General features: G+C 42.7%; 1 protein-coding gene across 1 annotated transcript in view; it reads left to right on the top strand.

Annotated features, from left to right (window-relative positions):
* SEC22C (SEC22 vesicle trafficking protein homolog C (S. cerevisiae)) overlaps positions 1-6205 on the top strand; it is an 83299-nt gene extending 77094 nt beyond the window's left edge. The window contains exons 5-7 of the mRNA XM_006868766.1: positions 369-487; positions 2458-2523; positions 6005-6205. Of these exons, the coding sequence (XP_006868828.1) occupies positions 369-487; positions 2458-2523; positions 6005-6205 (386 nt within the window). The remainder of the gene's footprint in view (positions 1-368; positions 488-2457; positions 2524-6004) is intronic.
* The last annotated feature ends 12098 nt before the right edge of the window (positions 6206-18303 follow it).

Here is an 18303-nt window from a genome sequence, read left to right as displayed (position 1 = left end):
TCTATGGCAGCCAAAACTGTTCCTCAGCATTGACAGATGTTCCCTGGGATGCCAAACCGCCTCAGCTAAGAACCACTGCTTTAAACAGAAAGGAAATTACACACTTAAAAAACCTGTGCTTGTCTAGGATGCCTATTTCTGGACGAAATTCATCCTCAGGTTCCCAGATGTATTTTGTCCTTCATTTCTTGCCCACTCCCTCTCCCTTCCCTCTTAACTTCTACTCTTTTCTCAGTTAATAATGTTTGTAATTTTGTGTTTAACACCATGCACCTATTATTAGTGGAAGTCTAATGAGTGGTCTTGTTTTTCCTTTTGTATGGAAATGATTTTTACTAGCTACTTTCTTTCTTTTTTATATTGTGAAGCTCCTAATTTCCGAATGGAGCCAGTGACAGCCTTGGGAATCCTTTCCCTGATTCTCAACATCATGTGTGCTGCTCTGAACCTCATTCGTGGGATTCACCTTGTAGAACATTCTTTACAGGTAACCTCATCTTGGAAGTTCAGATGGAAGGATGCATGACAGAAAAGACTGGTTGGGATATAGTTTATTCATGAGATTTAAAATGGTATTAATTAAAATTTTTATTTTTCATTTTAACCGTTGTAGTAAGTTGAACAAATATGGGAGTCCATTGTCGTTTATAAACAGGGGTCTTCTGGGTTATTGGTAAGAAATAGACAATGTGATGCAAAGATGTCAGACTATTCTAGGGCCATTGGGACCCCCAGTACTCACTCCAGTGGCTGGGTTACTCACCCGGAGCAAAGATTCATTCGCAGTAATTGTTATCATGACTAATTGCGACTGTCACAACTGTAAAGGTAGAAGTTTTGTAACAAAAAGTGGGAGGAGTAGTTAATCTTACAGACCAGGAATAGAGAACCCTAGGACCATCAAGGGAGAAGAGTATGAGCAGAATGTGAGACTGTAATCAGAGAAATAGTGACACCAGAGATGGAAGCAGAGATGAGGACATGGAGAGAGAGAGCAGCTGAGGGCTCTAGACTCACGGAAAGAGAGGGACTGGGTGCTGGCAGCCAGAAGGCAGGCTTGAATGTGCCCTTGGTTGTTTAAATTATTATATATTCCTGAGTGTTTTTGTGTACATCTCCTCCCCCTGCCAAAAAAAATCGGAGTGAATGGAAGCAAATACTGTTGAATGATGATGCATGGAGGAGATTGTAATCATAGCAATGAAATGATGAGTATAAAACCAATGTTCTCCCATGTAAACTATCACTCAATTCACAATAAAAACTTAAAATAAATAAATAAAAAGATTGATTCGTAGACTTTAAGGTTTAAGTTCTTAATTCTCTGGGAAAAGACTTCCTCATTATCTGACTTTATAATATAGATATAGTATCATTTACAGTACATATCATGTAACACATCACAGTAGAAAGGTGAGGTTTTCTGCTCCCGCAGAGATTTACAGCTCCAGACACTCTATACTAGGTCCTCACTATGAGTTGGAACCGACTCCATTGTACTCAGATACATCATTTAATACATATAGTGGTGGTGTTTGTGTTAAGTGTCATTGAGTCTGTTCTGACTCATAATGACGCTATGTATAGGGTTTCCAAGGAGCAACTGGTAGATTTGAACTGCTGACCTTTTGGTGATAAGTCCATTGCTTACCCTATAGTGCCACACCAGGACTCCATGTATTTGTTTTTTCACTGTGTCTTTGTCAAAGAAGTGTATCACTATGAGAAGTTTATTTCCCAGCCTGCTCATCTCAAAGCAACTTTTCATTTAAATTTTTTTTTTTAAATAGTTGATTAAAATTGTGAAGTGTTTCAAATTCTTAAAAAAAAAGCACAGAACCATTGTAAGCATAAGCAGATATATGCTACTTGTAAAGTGAGTCGTAATGTTCCCACACACACGGCTGCTATAGACTGACCTTTGACCTGTATGGAGAATGGCCGCTGGACTGTGTTCTAAACCTGCTGCCACATCCTGTCTCTGGCCAGTGTGTAGTATGGTTCTCACTTTTATTCTTTTCAACCACTTCTTTGCTCTTTAACTAATGACCTACCAAGTGTCCATATGTACCCACTAGAATGGGTGTTTGGCCAACAAATAGCTAAGACATGCTTCCTGCCTAGGAGGAAGCTAGCTGTGTGGAGAAAAGCAGATGCTAAGGAGGGGACAGTTTCTGGAGGTGGGCCGGGGTTCAGGGAGGCATGGTATTGAAAGGTGAGCAGGATTCTGAGAGGTGGGGGGAGTGAGGGCTGAGCACAGATGCACGGAGACAAAGAGTGTTGTGTCCAGGCCGTTGAAGAAGGTTGCACGTCAGCCACTGATGTGGCGCAAAAAAGGGACACATCCAGCCAGGGACTGTGTACTTTCAACCATGTCAGACTTAGTAAGGGATAAAGTACTTCATGTGTTTCCATTCTTCTAAAATCCCTTTCCTGTGTTCTCCACACCTATTTTAGATTGCCCAGGAAGAAATTGGAAACATTCTCGCTTTTCTTATTCCTTTTGTAGCCTGCATTTTCCAGGTGGGTGAAACATTGATCTTCTGGTGATTTTTGTTGTTGCTATTCTGACTCATAACAACCGTATGCACAACAGAACAAAACAGTTCCCCATCTCTGCCATCCTCACGATCATGGTATTTGAGTCCATCTTAGAGCCACTGTAAATGATCCATTAATGAGCCATCTTGTAGCGGAGTTGCCTCTTTTTTGCTGTTGGAAGTATGAGCAACCTTCTGGATCTATTGTTTTTCCACCAAATTCTTGGTTCCATCATGAATGATATCAAGCCCTTAGCGGAAGAACCCTGCCCAGTCCTCTCATTTGACCAATGAGGAGTTTTTGAGCTCAGAAAATGAAAACCAGTGACCTAGTACCACAAGACTGTTGGCAATAGTAGAACAGAAACCAAGAATTTGGATTTGACTCATAAGAAAGGAATGCGCTTGGTGGTGCTGTGGGTTAGGCATTGGACTGCTAACCACAAGGTCACCACTTCAAACTCTCCAACCACTTTATGGGAGAATGATGAGGCTGTCTGCTCCTGTGAAGATCTGTAGCGTCAGAAACGCGATGGAGCAGTTCTGCCCGGTCCTCTAGGGTTGCTGTGAGTCACAGTTGCCTGGACAGCAGTGGGTTTGGTTTTGAGGTTCTTCTAAGAAAGGTGGGTTGAGATTGCAGCGGGGATTGGATTAGGCCTGACCAGTTGTGAAGCAGGGTCTTGCCTCATGCCCATTGTGGGGGAACCGAAGTAAAGAAAGTCCTTGTCCAAAGAGGTGACATCATATGGAACATTATAGGTTGCATGGAAAAGTTGCTGGTTTTAATAGTAATGCCATCTGACTCAAATCTTGGGAAATGATACAAAAAATTAGCTATTAACTCAACAGCTTTGATTATCATTTAGTCATTTTCAAATACACTGTATACTTAAGAGGTGGGAGAGAAAGGATCTTTTGATTCCCTTAAAGGCAGAATGAGACTTCTTTTGTGGTGCTGTAGGATAAGCGCAGGACTGCAACGTTGGTTTGAACCACAAGTCAGCGGTTCAAACTCACCAGTAGCTCCTTGGAAACCCTCTACTTGGTGGTTGTGAGTTGCATCTGACTCGATGGCACTTAATGACAATAGGCAGAATGAATTCTAATTGAAACTGATTGTAGTTCTCTTCCCACATCCTCTACATGGGCTAGGATGTTAATAATTTCTCTGCATACTTGGTATTCCTTTGTTTGTTTTTCATTCCTGTTCTCAGGACACTCCCATTGTTTTGCATATACAGTTGATTCTTGTTTTTTGTTTTTTTGTTGTTGTTGTTGCAGTAGTTACTTTCTATAAAGTTGCTGCAGACAAATGCTGAACCATTGTTCCTGGGAAAAACACAGGGCTAGGTTCCTGTGAGTCTCTTGTCACGTTTTCATCAACTGGTCAATGCATCATCTTGTTTTATGTGTGACTCTGTTTAAATGTTGTTATTAAGGGCTGCCTAGTTAGTTCCGACTTATAGCAACCCTGGATAGATTTCCAAGGAGCAGCTGGTGGGTTTGAACTGCTGACCTTGTGACCTGCAGTCCAGTGAGGTCCCCCTACAGTTTACACTTGTGTGTAAAACCTAAAGGTTGGTGGTTCAAACCCACCTAGCAGCACTAAGATAGACAGGCTTGGCAATATTCCTTAGATATTATTTTTGTTGTTGATATTTTGACTCATAACAACTGTATGTACAACAGAACAAAACACTTTCCCATCTCAGCCATCCTCACGATCATGGTATTTGGGGCCATCATTACAGCCACCGTACCAATCCATCACAGGGTCTTCTTTTCTGCTGACCTTCTTTACTAAGCATGATATCCTTCTCCAGGGACTAGTCCTTCACCCTTAAGATTACAGCCAAGAAAGTCCAGTGGAGCAATTCTAGTTTGTAATACATTGATTCAGTTGCAACAGGTTTGGTGGGTTTTAAATGTTTTATCTATTGTTGATTCATAGCATTGAACTCATGCCAGAATAAAGTTTCTATAGCTCCTGTACTTTCTCCATAAGTCACTTCTCAGCCTTCCTATCCTTAGGAACATTAGACAGCATTTCAGGGTCTGTTTTAAACAGTGAAATTACCAACAAAAATGTGATGCACTAAATAGAGTGCAAAAAGGCCATCTGTTTATGAGAGCTAAAACAAGAAGTGAGAGTGACTCCTTGTTCAAATTCTGCTGGAATTTGCTGGGAATCTGCTGGGAGTACTGGGTGACTTTAATTTATTGCCACTCTGTGTATGTCCAAAAATGACCCCAAAAGTGACACAAATATTCTGAGGGTTACAAATAAATTTTAGTGAGTAGAAAAATTTGTAAACACAGAATCCATGAATCCTTTGGGTCACCTCTATGTCCTAGACCAGTTTGTTGATTGTCCTGTGCCATTGAGTTATCTATTCCAACTCATAGTGTCCCCATATGACAAAGTAGAACTGCCCCATAGGTAGTGGTTATGAATCGGGCTGTAAACCGCAAGGTCAGCAGTTCGAAACTACCAGCTGTTCCGTGGAAGAAAGATGAGGCTTTCTGTTCCCGTAAAGATTTACAGCCTTGGAAAACCCTGTACAGGGTCGCTATGAATTGGAACTGACTCCACGGCCCATAACCACCATAGAACTGCTGTAGTCCAACAACAGTATACCTATCTGGAGTCCTGGTATGGCGTTGTGGACTAATGCGTCAGACTGCAAGGTTGGTGGTTCAAGCTCACCAGCTGCTCCTCGGGAACTCTGTACAGGATCGCTATGTGTCAGAACCGACTCGACGGCACTTCCCAACAATAATCTTTATAGAAAGCCCTATCCAGGACTTTCATCCATAGAGCTGCTGTGTAGGTTTGAACCACCAGCCTTTGTTTTACAGTCGAGCACTTAAATGTTGCACCATCAGGTGTGACAGAATACATACCAATCACTCTCCCTGCTGTATTCCCTTTCCCTGACTCAGAAATGCCTTTGAAGCGCAGATGGGAGGGCATCTAGGGAGCAGTGATACTCTGTAGTCGTGCCTCAGATGAAACCAAAATAGCAAACGCACGGTTCCCCTCAGCTGCCTTCCAGCAGCTTTCCCTGCCTGTCATGGCTAGAGTTTCCCCAGCTCTACGGCTCCCTAAGGGAAACCTTCATTTGGAAGCCAGTCCATGTTCTCAGGTATTCTGGCCTGGCTGTCTACCCCTCACCTCCACTTCTTTTCTCCACAGCCCCACGGTCTGTGCATTTCTGCCTGTATTCGTTCAGTTTCTTTCAAGAGTGCCGTGCACTCCTTCCTCCTGTGGCGCCCATATCACTTCTGTCTTCCAGTTCCCCGGGTGTGGCTTGTCCACTGGCTAGCAGCAACCTCTCCAGTGGGTCCAAGCATCACCTCAGTGGAACTGCATTTAATAGGAGAATGACTGTGGGTGGTGGTGGTGAGGTAAGTCTTGCATCTGACACCTGCTTCTGATCGGATCTGTTGTGGTGTCTTTCCAGTGTTACTTGTACCTGTTCTATAGTCCAGCCCGGACTGTGAAGGTGGTGCTGATGCTGCTGTGTATTTGCCTGGGCAACATGTACCTGCACGGGCTGAGGAACCTCTGGCAAATCCTTTTCCACATCGGAGTGGCTTTTCTGTCTTCCCATCAGATACTGACCAGGCAGCTTCAGGAGAAGCAGTCTGACTGTGGAGTATGAAGCCACCGCCCCTGTGGGCCGAATGGATCTGTGGATTTTCTTTTGAAGATCCATCTGCTTCCCTTTCTGCGACTCGACTTCTCCAGTTTCCACCCTTGAAGTTCCTATCATCCAAACTAGACCAACAAGTCGAGGATTTGGGCTTTTTCCTGGGTGCTGTTGAAAGCACAGAGTGTTCCTTGGTTTTGCGCTGAGTGTACCTGCAGCACATGCCTCAGGGCAGTGGGATGTGCAGCCCTTCAGGAAGAGCATCGCTGCAAGATTAGAGTGGACTTCTGATTGAATGATGCAATAAACCACTAGATTCAGTTACACTCATTCTGGTAATTGGCACTTGTCTCCCCACTCCCTCAGCCCCCAAGGAAACGCTTTAAAATCCAAATCAGCTGTTTAGTCTAACTGTGGTTTTGTTAGTTTTCTTAAAAAGGTTAGTACAGGGTGACCTAAAAACTTCAAAATGTGGTCTGTAAATATAAGGTAGGTAAATTTTGTTTACATTTTTGATAACTTAGGTCCGATATGATACCTTTGGAATATTTAAATATATTTTGGATATAAATGGAATTTATCTTCATTTAGGCTGAGAACAAATGTAAGCTGAGAAAATGGTTAATGAAGAAAGCTGAGTTTCCTTAATTTATCTACAGCTTTCTGTGGTGGCAGGAATGTACGTTAAAGATAGAGGTTACAGAAATGTTTGGTATTGATTTGTAGGTTATGTGTGAAATCTGATAATTGAGTAGCCAGCGCTATTAGGTCATACTATAAGCATGAACAGAAATGAGTTTTTCAGGATTCCTTGCAATTGTCCACACGCTGGAGTAGATGGATGGCACAGACTAAGTGGCATGTTCTAAGTACTGTTGGGGGAGGCTGCTGATGGCAGCCAATTCCAATAGCATCATTTTAATGATGAGAATACTTGATCCCAGTCCCTATACACAGAGGGCGTCTCATATAAATTATTCCTCTATAGCCAGTCTTTCCCAAAAATCTTCAGTAAATCAAGGGCTTCATTTTTTTTTAAATTTTTATGAGCAAGCATTGAGTTGGCGTTAACAAGCTGTTTTTTTTTTAAGCTTTGTAGCACTTTCATTGGAATCCTGGTGTGGCGCTGTAGGATAACTACAGGACTGCTGATCATAAGATCGCCAGTTGCTCTTTGTTGTTGTTGTTAAGTGCCGTCGAGTCGGTTCCGACCCATAGCGACCCTGTACAGGGTTTCCGAGGGTGTAAATCTTTACGGGAGTAGAAAGCCTCATCTTTCTCCCGCGGAGCGGCTGGTAGTTTCGAACCGCTGACCTTAAGGTTCGCAGCCCAATTCGTAACCACTACGCTACCAGAGCCAGTTGCTCTTTGGAAACCCTATATAGGGTCGCTATAAGTCAGAACTGACAGGGTAGCACTTAACACCTACATAAACAATATCATTAACCTCGTAATCCAAAAGGCTACTGCTTTTTTTTTTTTTTTAATGGATTGATCATAGCCTTACAAAGCGTAAGTCTGAATAATATCCCTTAGCTCTCCAGAAATTTCACCTTGGGTTGTCCAGTACTAAGAAGGCCATTTCAGAAGTTTTTTTTGCCTTTTGACTTGTTCTTAATGAAAGTCTAGAGTTTCAATAGCTTAACCACTATTGCCCGGAATGGTTTTCTGTGGATTATGTGGTCTTGATAAATAATAAATTCCATTTTTACAGCTTGTAAAAATTGAAAATTATTGCAAGAGTTATTGATTAGGTGGGAAAAGCAGAAATGCACTTTTAGGCAATTTAGTTGTACACTGGTGGTGTCTTGTTATGGAGGTACTTTGGTATTACTTTAAGAAAAACAAGAATAAATGTCTGGGAACTGTATTGGGAAGATGTTGCCATAGTAACCTTATTTTCTTATAATAAGATTTTCTATTTTTAATCACACATGAAGTATCTGGCTATGAAAATTATATTGGCTACATCCTTAGATGTAAAATTCAGAGCTGTCCCTCCATTGATTTCATATCTGCATATGGTCTGCAGCAGGTGAATTTAAAGTCTCTTTGGGAGATAACTTAAAAGAGGTGGTTTATTAGGATGAAAAGCACACACAAAGTTTGTGTGCTTTTAAGTTGTAAGCACACTCCCCCCCCAAAAAAAAAAAAAGCTTTATCAGAACAGCTCAAAGATGAATGGTTTTCTTTTCAAGCCCATGTGATGTTAGTTTTTGTGGGTGGCCTTATAGTCCTGATGATCAGGAGCTGGACCCTCAGTCCACATTCAGCAAGCAGTAAAGAACGGGACTTGACACCAAGTCTCTCCTGCTGAATGCTCTCTGAGGAGGCGTTACTCCCACTTGGTTGCATGTGATCTTAATCAGCTAACATGTGTTGGGGTGTGAGATTCCCTCTTGTACAAAGGGGAAATATGCACTAGAAAAACATCATAGTACAAAACGATGGCTACAGCACATTGTTTAACCTAACTCCAGCGAAACAGAAGAGACTCAATGGTAAGGAAGAAGTTTTGAAGATTTAGTTTAAGCAAAAACCCAGGCTGAGGGTTGAGTTGGTCTTTTTTTATCCTTGACATCGGAAAATTGGCTCCAAGTCCCAGGAGTGACTCTTACACCACCATGTACTCCCCGATGTTCTAGTTTCTTTGCTTTTCCAGTTGTTAAGTGCTACCTTCCCAACTGACCTCATAAAACTAGATCTGGAAATAGATGGACTCATGGAAAACAGAACCTTCTAAGTGCCTTCTGGTACCAGATGCTGCAAGATCATTGAGCATCCGAGCTGTTGAGTTTTATATGCCCTCTTAGTGCCCTTGGGTAGGCTTTCCCAACTAGGGCCAAAGCTCAAAGGATTCCCCTTCCCCAGGTATCCTTATGAAGGGGACATGTGGAACTTGGATGTCCATCTCCTGGGTAGAGACCACGGGGGCATGTTTGACGTCATAGTCCCACTCATTGCTAGAGTCTTACCATTGCAGAGGAAGGACTGTGACCACAGGCTGCTGGTTTTCTCAGTCATACACTGCTGCTAGCTGTGAACTCTGCTCACATGCATCGTGAGTTTTAAAGCTCTTTGATAGGCAAAGGGTTTCTGGCAGAGTGCTCAGCTGAAAGCAGCTCATCATCTCTTAGCTTCACCTGAGCTCCTCTGTTCCACATGTTGCAGCTTTGTGCATGGAGACTGTAAAGCCACCTACCTTATAGTTCCACTTGATCAGGTCGGGGAGCCTCCAGTACATACGTATCATTTGGGTCTGGACGGAGTAGCACTCTGGTGGTCAGCACTTTGGTGGTCAGCACTGTTCAGCAGCAGAGATGACAGCTAGCCGCAGGGTCAGCTTATGGGGCCCAGGAAATAGAGGTCAGGTTGGGGCAGAACTCCCCTTGGCCTCTGAGGCTGCACGTTGAGCTTTTAGCCTGGGCTGTTTGCTGTTCTTTCTAGGAATCGCCCGCTTATTGTAAGACTTCAGAGAACCGGCCTGTTTGCACATGGCAGCGCAGGTGGGGTTAGGCAGGAGTGTGAGTGTTACTGGCCACCAGCTGTGCCCACCAAAGCCATGCTGTGACATTTTTCACATTCCATGTGTCCCTACACTGAGTCCTGCATGGCTACAGGGAGGGACTACTGTGTCTTCTCTGTGATGATAATGGCAGAAGGAGAAAGAGTAGGTGTGCTCTTAATCAATGAGGCAAGAAGGTGTGTATGTGTCACCCGGTCCGAAGGCCTGGAGATAGGCTTTGCTTGACTCTTTCATTCAGTTCTGGATGACAGTTGTCAGAATCACTGCCCCCATCTGGGAAATGGTCATAAAATGTAGTCTGTTCCTGACAGGCTGGCTTGAGTCCATTTTGTGCAGGAGGAGAAAGGCTTTGTGTTCATTTGATACATAGGAGGTTCTTCTGATGCTTCAGGCTGCATGGCCTGTCTCTGGTCTTTTTAAAACAGGCATTTTATGCTGCTGCTGTTGTTGAAAAGGAGCCCTGGGAGCTTCTAATCTGTCTGTTGAACATGACTGCCCACTTCCATAAAGATTACAGCCTTGGGAACTCCATGGGGAACTTCACTATGAGTCGACATTGCAGTGGGTGTTGTCGAGTTGATTCCGACTCTTCGTTGCCCCCAGGTAACACAGTAGAGTTGCTCTGTGGAGTTTTGGTAATCTTTAGGGAAGCAGAGTGTTACGTTGTGAGCTGTCAAGTTGATTCCAACTCTGTATAGAGTTTCCGAGGAGCAACTGGTGGGTTTGAACTGCTGACTCTGAAGTTAGCAGTCCAGTGCTTATCCTACAGCACCACAGGGTAAATGGCCTCATACGTACACTCCAGAAAGGTCGAGGCCTCCCTCCCTCTCCCTGAATCTGCCTCCCAGGCACAGACTCCAGGAAGGTGGGTTCTGCTGATAGGGCCAAACCTCAGGGTCCTTCCTGGATAAAAATGAGAAGAGCTCTGCTCTCCTATCTGGTTGTTTCTGGGGAAACTTCACTGACAGGACACCTGTGGGAAAAGGCTTGTCAGTAAAACCTGGGACTGGGGCAGATATGGGAACACGTGCTGTGTGTGTGTCCATGGTGGAGTTGTTGTCCACAAACACCTGATACTTACGGCAGAATGATCAAATCCATCTTGTTCCCCCGGCCTGTGCTTGGTACACATGGCCTTCTCTAACCCATAGATTTATGTGATTTGGGGGTTACTTTAGAAATAGTATTCAATAAATTATTCAGATGGCTTGATCACCAACATTCTATTTCGTTTAGTGGACTTTTCTACTAAGAGCAAAAAAGATCGAGACTAATTTAGCAAGTGTAAAACCATTCCGCATATTCATTCTTACTTTTTTCACATAATAACAAAGATCTATTTTGAGGAAATGATGGGTACATTTTAATAAACTTTCACACAGTGGTAAAACTGAAACGTGTGTTAATGTATGTAAAGAATGTTACGTAGCCATTTATATACTATGTATATATAAATTAAATGAGGCGGCTTAAGAAGTTGGGAAATAAAAAACAGGTGTTTATTAACGTGCGTGTTTGTGCTTGTGTGGAAAATTCGGAGTTACAAGCCCCTTTCCTGAACAGTGTGAGGTGGACCTGCTGAGAGGCGGAGGTGGAAGCGGAGGTGCTGAGAGCAGTGAAATCCAAGTCCTCTTGTCCACTGAAGTCTAGATAAAGTACAAGTGTGCTCTAGCAACAACCTCTAGATTCTGGAATGCAATCACGGGTCTCATAAAGACCTTGGAAGAGTAAAAATGGCAGTCAGCCCTGTCCTGGGGGCTGGGAGGCTTGCCTTCTCGCCAGGCTGTGCTGCAGACGCACTGTGTACCCCTGGGCAGCCATCTTTTTGGCTCTGAGTACTAAGGTGCTCTGGTAGTGTAGTGGTTACGAATCCGGCTGCTAACCTCACGGTCAGCAGTTCAAAACTACCAGCTGTTCTGTGGGAGAAAGATGAGGCTTTTCTCCTCCCGTAAAGATTTACAGCCTTGGAAACCCTGTATAGGGTCACTTTGAGTTGGAACCAACTCCACGGCACATAACAACACGGCACGGGATGGCCACCAGGGGGCGCAGCCACCAACCACATCATCAGGTTCCCAGCCCACAGGCCGGCAGCCCTTTGCAAAGGCCATTTCTGTAGCAGCTGATAATAATCCCAGAAAGGAAACACACAGCAGCCTCTCCGGGCCATCTCTCACTCACTGGGGAATCCACACTCCAAGCTTCTCTACACCATCTGTCCTGAGTCAGAAATCTTTGAGAGGAAGAGAGAGACTTCCAAAATAAACATCCGACTTATTGGCTTCTGGTGGGATATGGAAGTTGACAGAGGCTTCAACACCATCTGGTTCAGCCTCTTCATTGCTCAGATGGGGAAACTGAGGCTGGTGCCAAGAGCCAGCGACTGTAGTCCAGAGTTCTGTCACCTGACCTAGGTACAAGGAACTGTTCACCATTGGGCAGTACCTGCCAAGAGTGAAGGAGTCGTTGGCTCATGAGGACTAGGAGGGCTGACAAGAGCTTCAGGCTGATGAGTTCCTTTCTATTTTCTGAGCTCTTTCCCCTTGAAAACATTCCCTGGGTGATGCAAATGGTTCCGTGCTCAAGTACTAACTGAGGATGGCACAGAGCCGGGCCTTTTTTTGATCTGTTGTACATAGGGTATCTATGAGTTGGAACCAACTCAATGGCACCTAACAACAACTGTCTGAATGGTTGGCAGTTGAAACGTAATGAGAGACTCCTTGAGAGAAAAGTCTAGTTATTTACTTCTGAAAATTCACAGCTGTGTAAACCCTCTGGGACACAGGTCTGCTCTGTAACGGGCTTGCTGTGAGTTGGAACCGACTCAATGGCAATTGGAACCGGGACCCTTGATGAAAAGGACCAGGTAGCAGAGTGTTAGCAGACAGTTGTGATGCATCCTTGGGCAGTGCCCATGGCAGGGACAGGCTCACAGAGGAAGGGGCCACCTGAGTGCATCTACCTGTGAGATGCTGCTTGGTTCGGCCGAGTTGGCCCCAAGACTTTACTGGATCAAATGAGGGAGCCAAACAAACAAACTGTTCAGATGAAATAGGTAGAAAATGCTTGTTAAATGAAAAATAGCAACAAACACAAGCCTAAAGGCAAAACGATAGATTCATGTCATTACTATATGCACAAGGATTTAATGGACAAAAGTAATTTTGCAGCATCTGAAACCAGTAAGGGACTAATATATAAACAATTCCTGAAAATCGCCAAGAAAGACAGCAACCCCAGTAGAGAAACAAGCAGACATTTACTGAATAGAAAACGCAAAAAGCTAATAAACATATGAAGAGACTTAAAGTCATTAGAAATAATGAGAAACACATGCTAAAACAGAAGTCAGGTGTCACTTAGTAAGCTAATGACACCAAATATCAGAAGGCGCATGGGGGATGCAAGATGGTGTTCAATGCTGGGAGAGTGTTGGTAGGAACAGTCAGTCTGGAGAAAAATGCTCACAATACATACATGAGTGCACACACCTTATGAGAATCTGGAGAATATTATGCATTTTGCTCTTGGGCAACTGTCTCAGAAATTCATACACAGATTTCCAAAGGGACATGTCTGAAGACAGATGTTCCCTGAAACATTTTTGTTCTGGTGGAGAGCTGAAGGCAGCTTGTGTGTCCGCTGGGGACAGATAAAGTGGGCAGGCTCACCAGGGAGCATCATTCAGCAGGCAAAAGTCCCAGATTTGGAGCATCAATGCATCTTAAAAGCAGAGCTGAGGACTCTTCACATCAAGTATCAATCTTATCCCCTCTGTATACAGGGTTGATAGGGACGGGCAACTTAGACACTGGCTACCTAAAATGAGGGGTGATAAAGGCATGAAGTGACTGGCTTACAAGTTTTTAAGGAGTTTAAGAGCATGCAGGGAAAGGTAGAGTCCCCACTGAATAGTTTTCATCTTGTTTAGGTGGGTCTGGTGAAAAGAGATGGGGATAAGATTCTTTTGATTCAATAGTAATTGTTACCATGACTAACTGTGATTGTCACAACTGTAAAGGTAGAAGTTTTGTAATATAAAGGGGGGAGTAATTAATCTTACAGTCCAGGAACAGAGGACCCTAGCACCATCAGGGGAGAAAAGCATGAGCAGAATGTGGGACCCTATCCAGAGAAGCAGTGACACCAGAGATGGAAACAGATGAGAACATGGAGTAGAGAGCAGCTGAGGACTCTAGACTCATGGAAAGAGAAAGACTGAGTGCTGGCAGCCAGGAGGCAGGCTTATAGAATGTGCCCTTTTGTTGTTTAAATTATATGTTCCTGAATGTTTTTGTGTACATCCTCTCCCCCCCTCAACAACAAAAACAGAGGGAATGGAAGCAAGTACTGTTGAATGATGATGCACAAAGGCGATTGTAATCATTGCAATGAAACGATGAGTATAAAACTGATGTTCCAACTGGAAAACGATATGCAAAAGATTGAAAGAAGACCTGCACCTCACACCTTATACAAAAACCAACTCAACATGGATTAAGGACCTAAATGTGAATCCCAGAATTATGTTCAATAGACTCCTGTGAACCTGGGTGAAGACCTGGTTGGCCAACAGTGTGGCAAGATCTGGGGACTCTTGGGCCCAGAGTCAGTGACATAGCCACAGGGGACTAGAGTGGAGAGTGAAGTGTCCAGCTGATAAGAAGAGAGGGCATATGCACAAGAACACCAATACATGCTGATAATACCCACTTGACCTGGCTTCAATGACTGGATGATCAGAGCTCAACTAGAAGAAGAAAGAGGGAAAAAGAGTAATCTGATACAATTTGATGAACTTGACCTACACCTATGGATGCAGTAGCTCAAAAGAGGGAACAAATCTTTACAGCAAGGATCATTCCCACCCCCTCCATACACAGAGTAGACAGGGATGGGCAGCTTGGACATTGGCTACCCAAAATGGGGGGTCTACAAAGGCAAGAAGCGACTGGCTTACAAGCTTTCAAGAGGGAACCTAGATTTAGAGGACGTGAAGGAAGGTAAAATCTCCACTGAGTAGTATCCAATCTGTGTAGGCGGGGCTGATGAAATGAAATGCGGATTGGTCTCTTGTGATACAATAGTGAATAACTGTTATCAGGACTGATTGTGAGGGTTGGAAATTTGGAGTTGGACGTTTTGTAGCAAGAAGGGGAGTGATTAACTTTTCAGTCTAGGAGCGGAGGTCCCTGGGACCATCGAAGCAGAAGAGCGGAGAGTGGGACCCTACGCAGAGAAGCAGTGATGCCTGAGCTGGAGGCAGAGACGATGACGTGGAGGGATGGAGCAGCTGGGGACTTTAGACACAGAGAGGGAGAGGGGCTGTGTGCTGACTACCGGGGGCGGGAGGGTGGGGTGGTGAGCTTGTGGTATATACCCTTTGGTTGGTTGATGATGTATGGAGGGGACTGTAACCATGGCAATGAAATGATATACAATACGATGAATGTAAAGCTAATGTTCTCCATGTAAACTATGACATAATTCACAATAAAACATTAAAAAACAAAACAAAAACCTGATGTTCCCCCATGTAAACTATCACTCAGTTCATAATAAAAACAAACAAATAAAAACATAGCTGAGTGAGAAGTAACATCTATACAATAAATAATATGGACACAAAATAAAATGTTTTGCAAGAATGCTTTCCTACCAAGGGCCAGGGGTGTGGGGATTAGGTGCAGGGATAAAAATACCAGTTGTCATTGAGTCAAGTTGAGCCCGATTCATGGCGACTACAAATGTGTCAGAACAGAACTGTCTTCCATAGGGTTGCTTTTTAAAAAAACATTTGAAATTCAGATAATGATTTAAATTGAAAACACATTTTTATAATGATGAACTTGTAACACACCTCACAGCATGGTTGAACCTGGAGAACATTATGCAGTGAAGTGAGTCAATCATAAAAGGACAAATATTGTATGAGATCAATGTTGTAAAGACTTAATCTGTGATGGTTAGGGGATGTAGGTAGGAAAAATGATTCATGGGCTAGAGGGTAGACACATGTTAACATGGGTGACAGGGCAGGCAATATACAAGAGGGAGGGTAGCAGAGGAAAGGTGAGGTAGCGGGAGACACAGGGAGGAATGCAATATAGTGACTAGAGGTAAATGCTGTTAACTGTTGGTACATGGAGGGGACTGCAGTCATGTAATGAAGCAAAATATATGATTTATTGAATGTAAAGCTGATGATCTGCTCTGTAGACCTTCACTCAATTCACAATAAAGTTGAAACATAAAAATTTTAAAACACATTGTCAAAACAGTATTTAGAATTCAGATCTTTTTGTTTAAAAAGCATAAAGAAGATTTCAAAATAAGGCAGAAATATTTATTTCTAGGTTAACAAGCAGATGTGGTTTTGGACTTTATTTTTTAAACTGTAGAGAAAAATAGATTATTTACAGAAAATATTATCTATGTATGTACTCAGAGGTACGAGAGACACAAGTTTGGTAATAGACTTAAGTACATGCTGGCATCTCAGAAGTAGTTTTCAAAGACCTTTGTTTTCTTTTCTCAGATTAAATGTGTTTAAGATTCTTCTTCATCCTCAATCTTGGGAGCCAAATAGTACTTTAAGTGTCCCATATCAGCAATTTTATGCTTTACAAAAAAGGGTACATTGGCAGACATACTGAGTTATCACTATAGGAGAGAATGAAGTGTCTTTTGTAAAGAAGGTCATGTACTGTGGTGGCTTGTGTGTGGCTGTGATGCTGGAAGCTATGCCACTAGTGTTGTAAATGCCAGTGGGGTCACACATGGTGGACAGGTTTCAGTTGAGCTTTCAGATCAAGAAGGAAAAGCAGATTGCTTCTGCGTGTTTAGTCACGGAAAACCTTAGGAACAGCAGTGGAACATTATCAGATATAGTGCTGGATGATGAGCCCCTCAGGATGAAAAGCACAAATAATATGAGGAAGAGCTGCCTCTCAAAGTAGAGTTGACCATGACGACATGAATGGAGTAAAGCTTTCAGGACCTTCATTTGCTGATGGGGCACACCTCAAAATGTGGAGAAATAGCTGCAAATATCCAATAATAATCAGAACATGGAATGTAAAAAGTGTGAACCTAGGAAAATTGGAAGATGTCAAAAATGAAATGGAACGCATACAGATCAATGTTCTAGGAATCAGTGATCTGAAATGGACTGCTTTTGGCCATTTTGAATTAGAAAATTATATAGTTTATTATGCTGGGAATGACCAATTTAAGAGGAGCATTTCACAATCTCTCTTGAAGTATAATGCTGTCTGTAATAGGATAATATCCATACGCCTACAAGGAAGATCAGTTAATACAACTATTATTCAAATTTACCTACCAACTACTAAAGCGAGTGATGATGAAATAGAAGAATTCTACCAATATTTTCAGTCTGACATTGAATAAACATGCAATCAAGATGTATTGACAATTACTGCTGATTGGAATGCAAAGGCTGGAAACAAAGCAGAAGGATTTATAGTGGAAAATATGGCCTTGGTAATAGAAATGATGCTAGAGATCTCATGATAGAATTTTGTTTGTTTGTTTTTTTAAAATGTTTTATTGTGAATTATGTGATAGTTAACATGGTCATTATAGAATTTTGCAAGACCAATAACTTGCTCACTGCAAATACCATTTTTAAACAACAGAAAAGGCAACTATACATATGTACCTCACCAGATGGAATATACATAAATCAAATTGACTACATTTGTGGGAAGAGAGCTCAATATCATCAGACACACACACACACAAAAGGCCAAGGGGAGACTGTGGAACAGACCATTAATTGCTCATATGCAAGTTCAGGCTGAAGCTGAGGAAAATTAAAACAAGTCCACGAGAGCCAAAATATGACCTTGAACATATCACACCTGAATTTAGAGATCATCACAAAACCAGATTTGCTGCATTAGACACTAGTGATTGAAGACCAGAAGAGCTGAGGGATGACATCAAGAACATCATATAGGAAGAAAGCAAAAGGTCATTAAAAATACAGAAAAGAAAGAAATGATCAAATGTGTGTCAGAAGAGACTCTGAAACTTGTTCTCCAGTGTAGAGAAGTTAAAGGGAGTGGTAGAAATGAGGAAATAAAAGAGCTAAACAGGAAAGTTCAAAGGGTAGCTTGAGAAGACAAAGTCAAGTATAATGAAATGTGCAAAGACCTGCAGTCAGAAAACAAAAAGGAAGAACATGCTCAGCATTTCTCAAGCTGAAAGAATGAAGAAAACAATTCAAGCCTTGGATTGCAATATTGAAGGATTCTATGGGCAAAGTACTTGTGCCCGTTCCAAAGATAGCTGACCCAATGGAATGCAGAAATCATTGGATAATCTCTTTGATATCCCATGTGAGTAAAGTTTTACTAAAGGTAATACAGAAACAGCTGCAAGCATACATAGACAGAGAACTTCCAGAGGTTCAAGCTGGATTCAGAAGAGGCTGTGGAATGAGGGATATCATTGCTGAGGTCCGATGGATCTTGGCTGAAAGCAGAGAATATCAGAAAGATGTTTACCTGTGCTTTATTGACTATGCAAAGGCTTTCGATTGTGTAGATCATGA

The sequence above is a fragment of the Chrysochloris asiatica genome, unplaced genomic scaffold (assembly GCF_000296735.1).
Source record: "Chrysochloris asiatica unplaced genomic scaffold, ChrAsi1.0 scaffold00124, whole genome shotgun sequence".
NCBI lineage: Eukaryota > Metazoa > Chordata > Mammalia > Afrosoricida > Chrysochloridae > Chrysochloris > Chrysochloris asiatica.
This window is presented reverse-complemented; position numbering and strand designations above follow the sequence as displayed.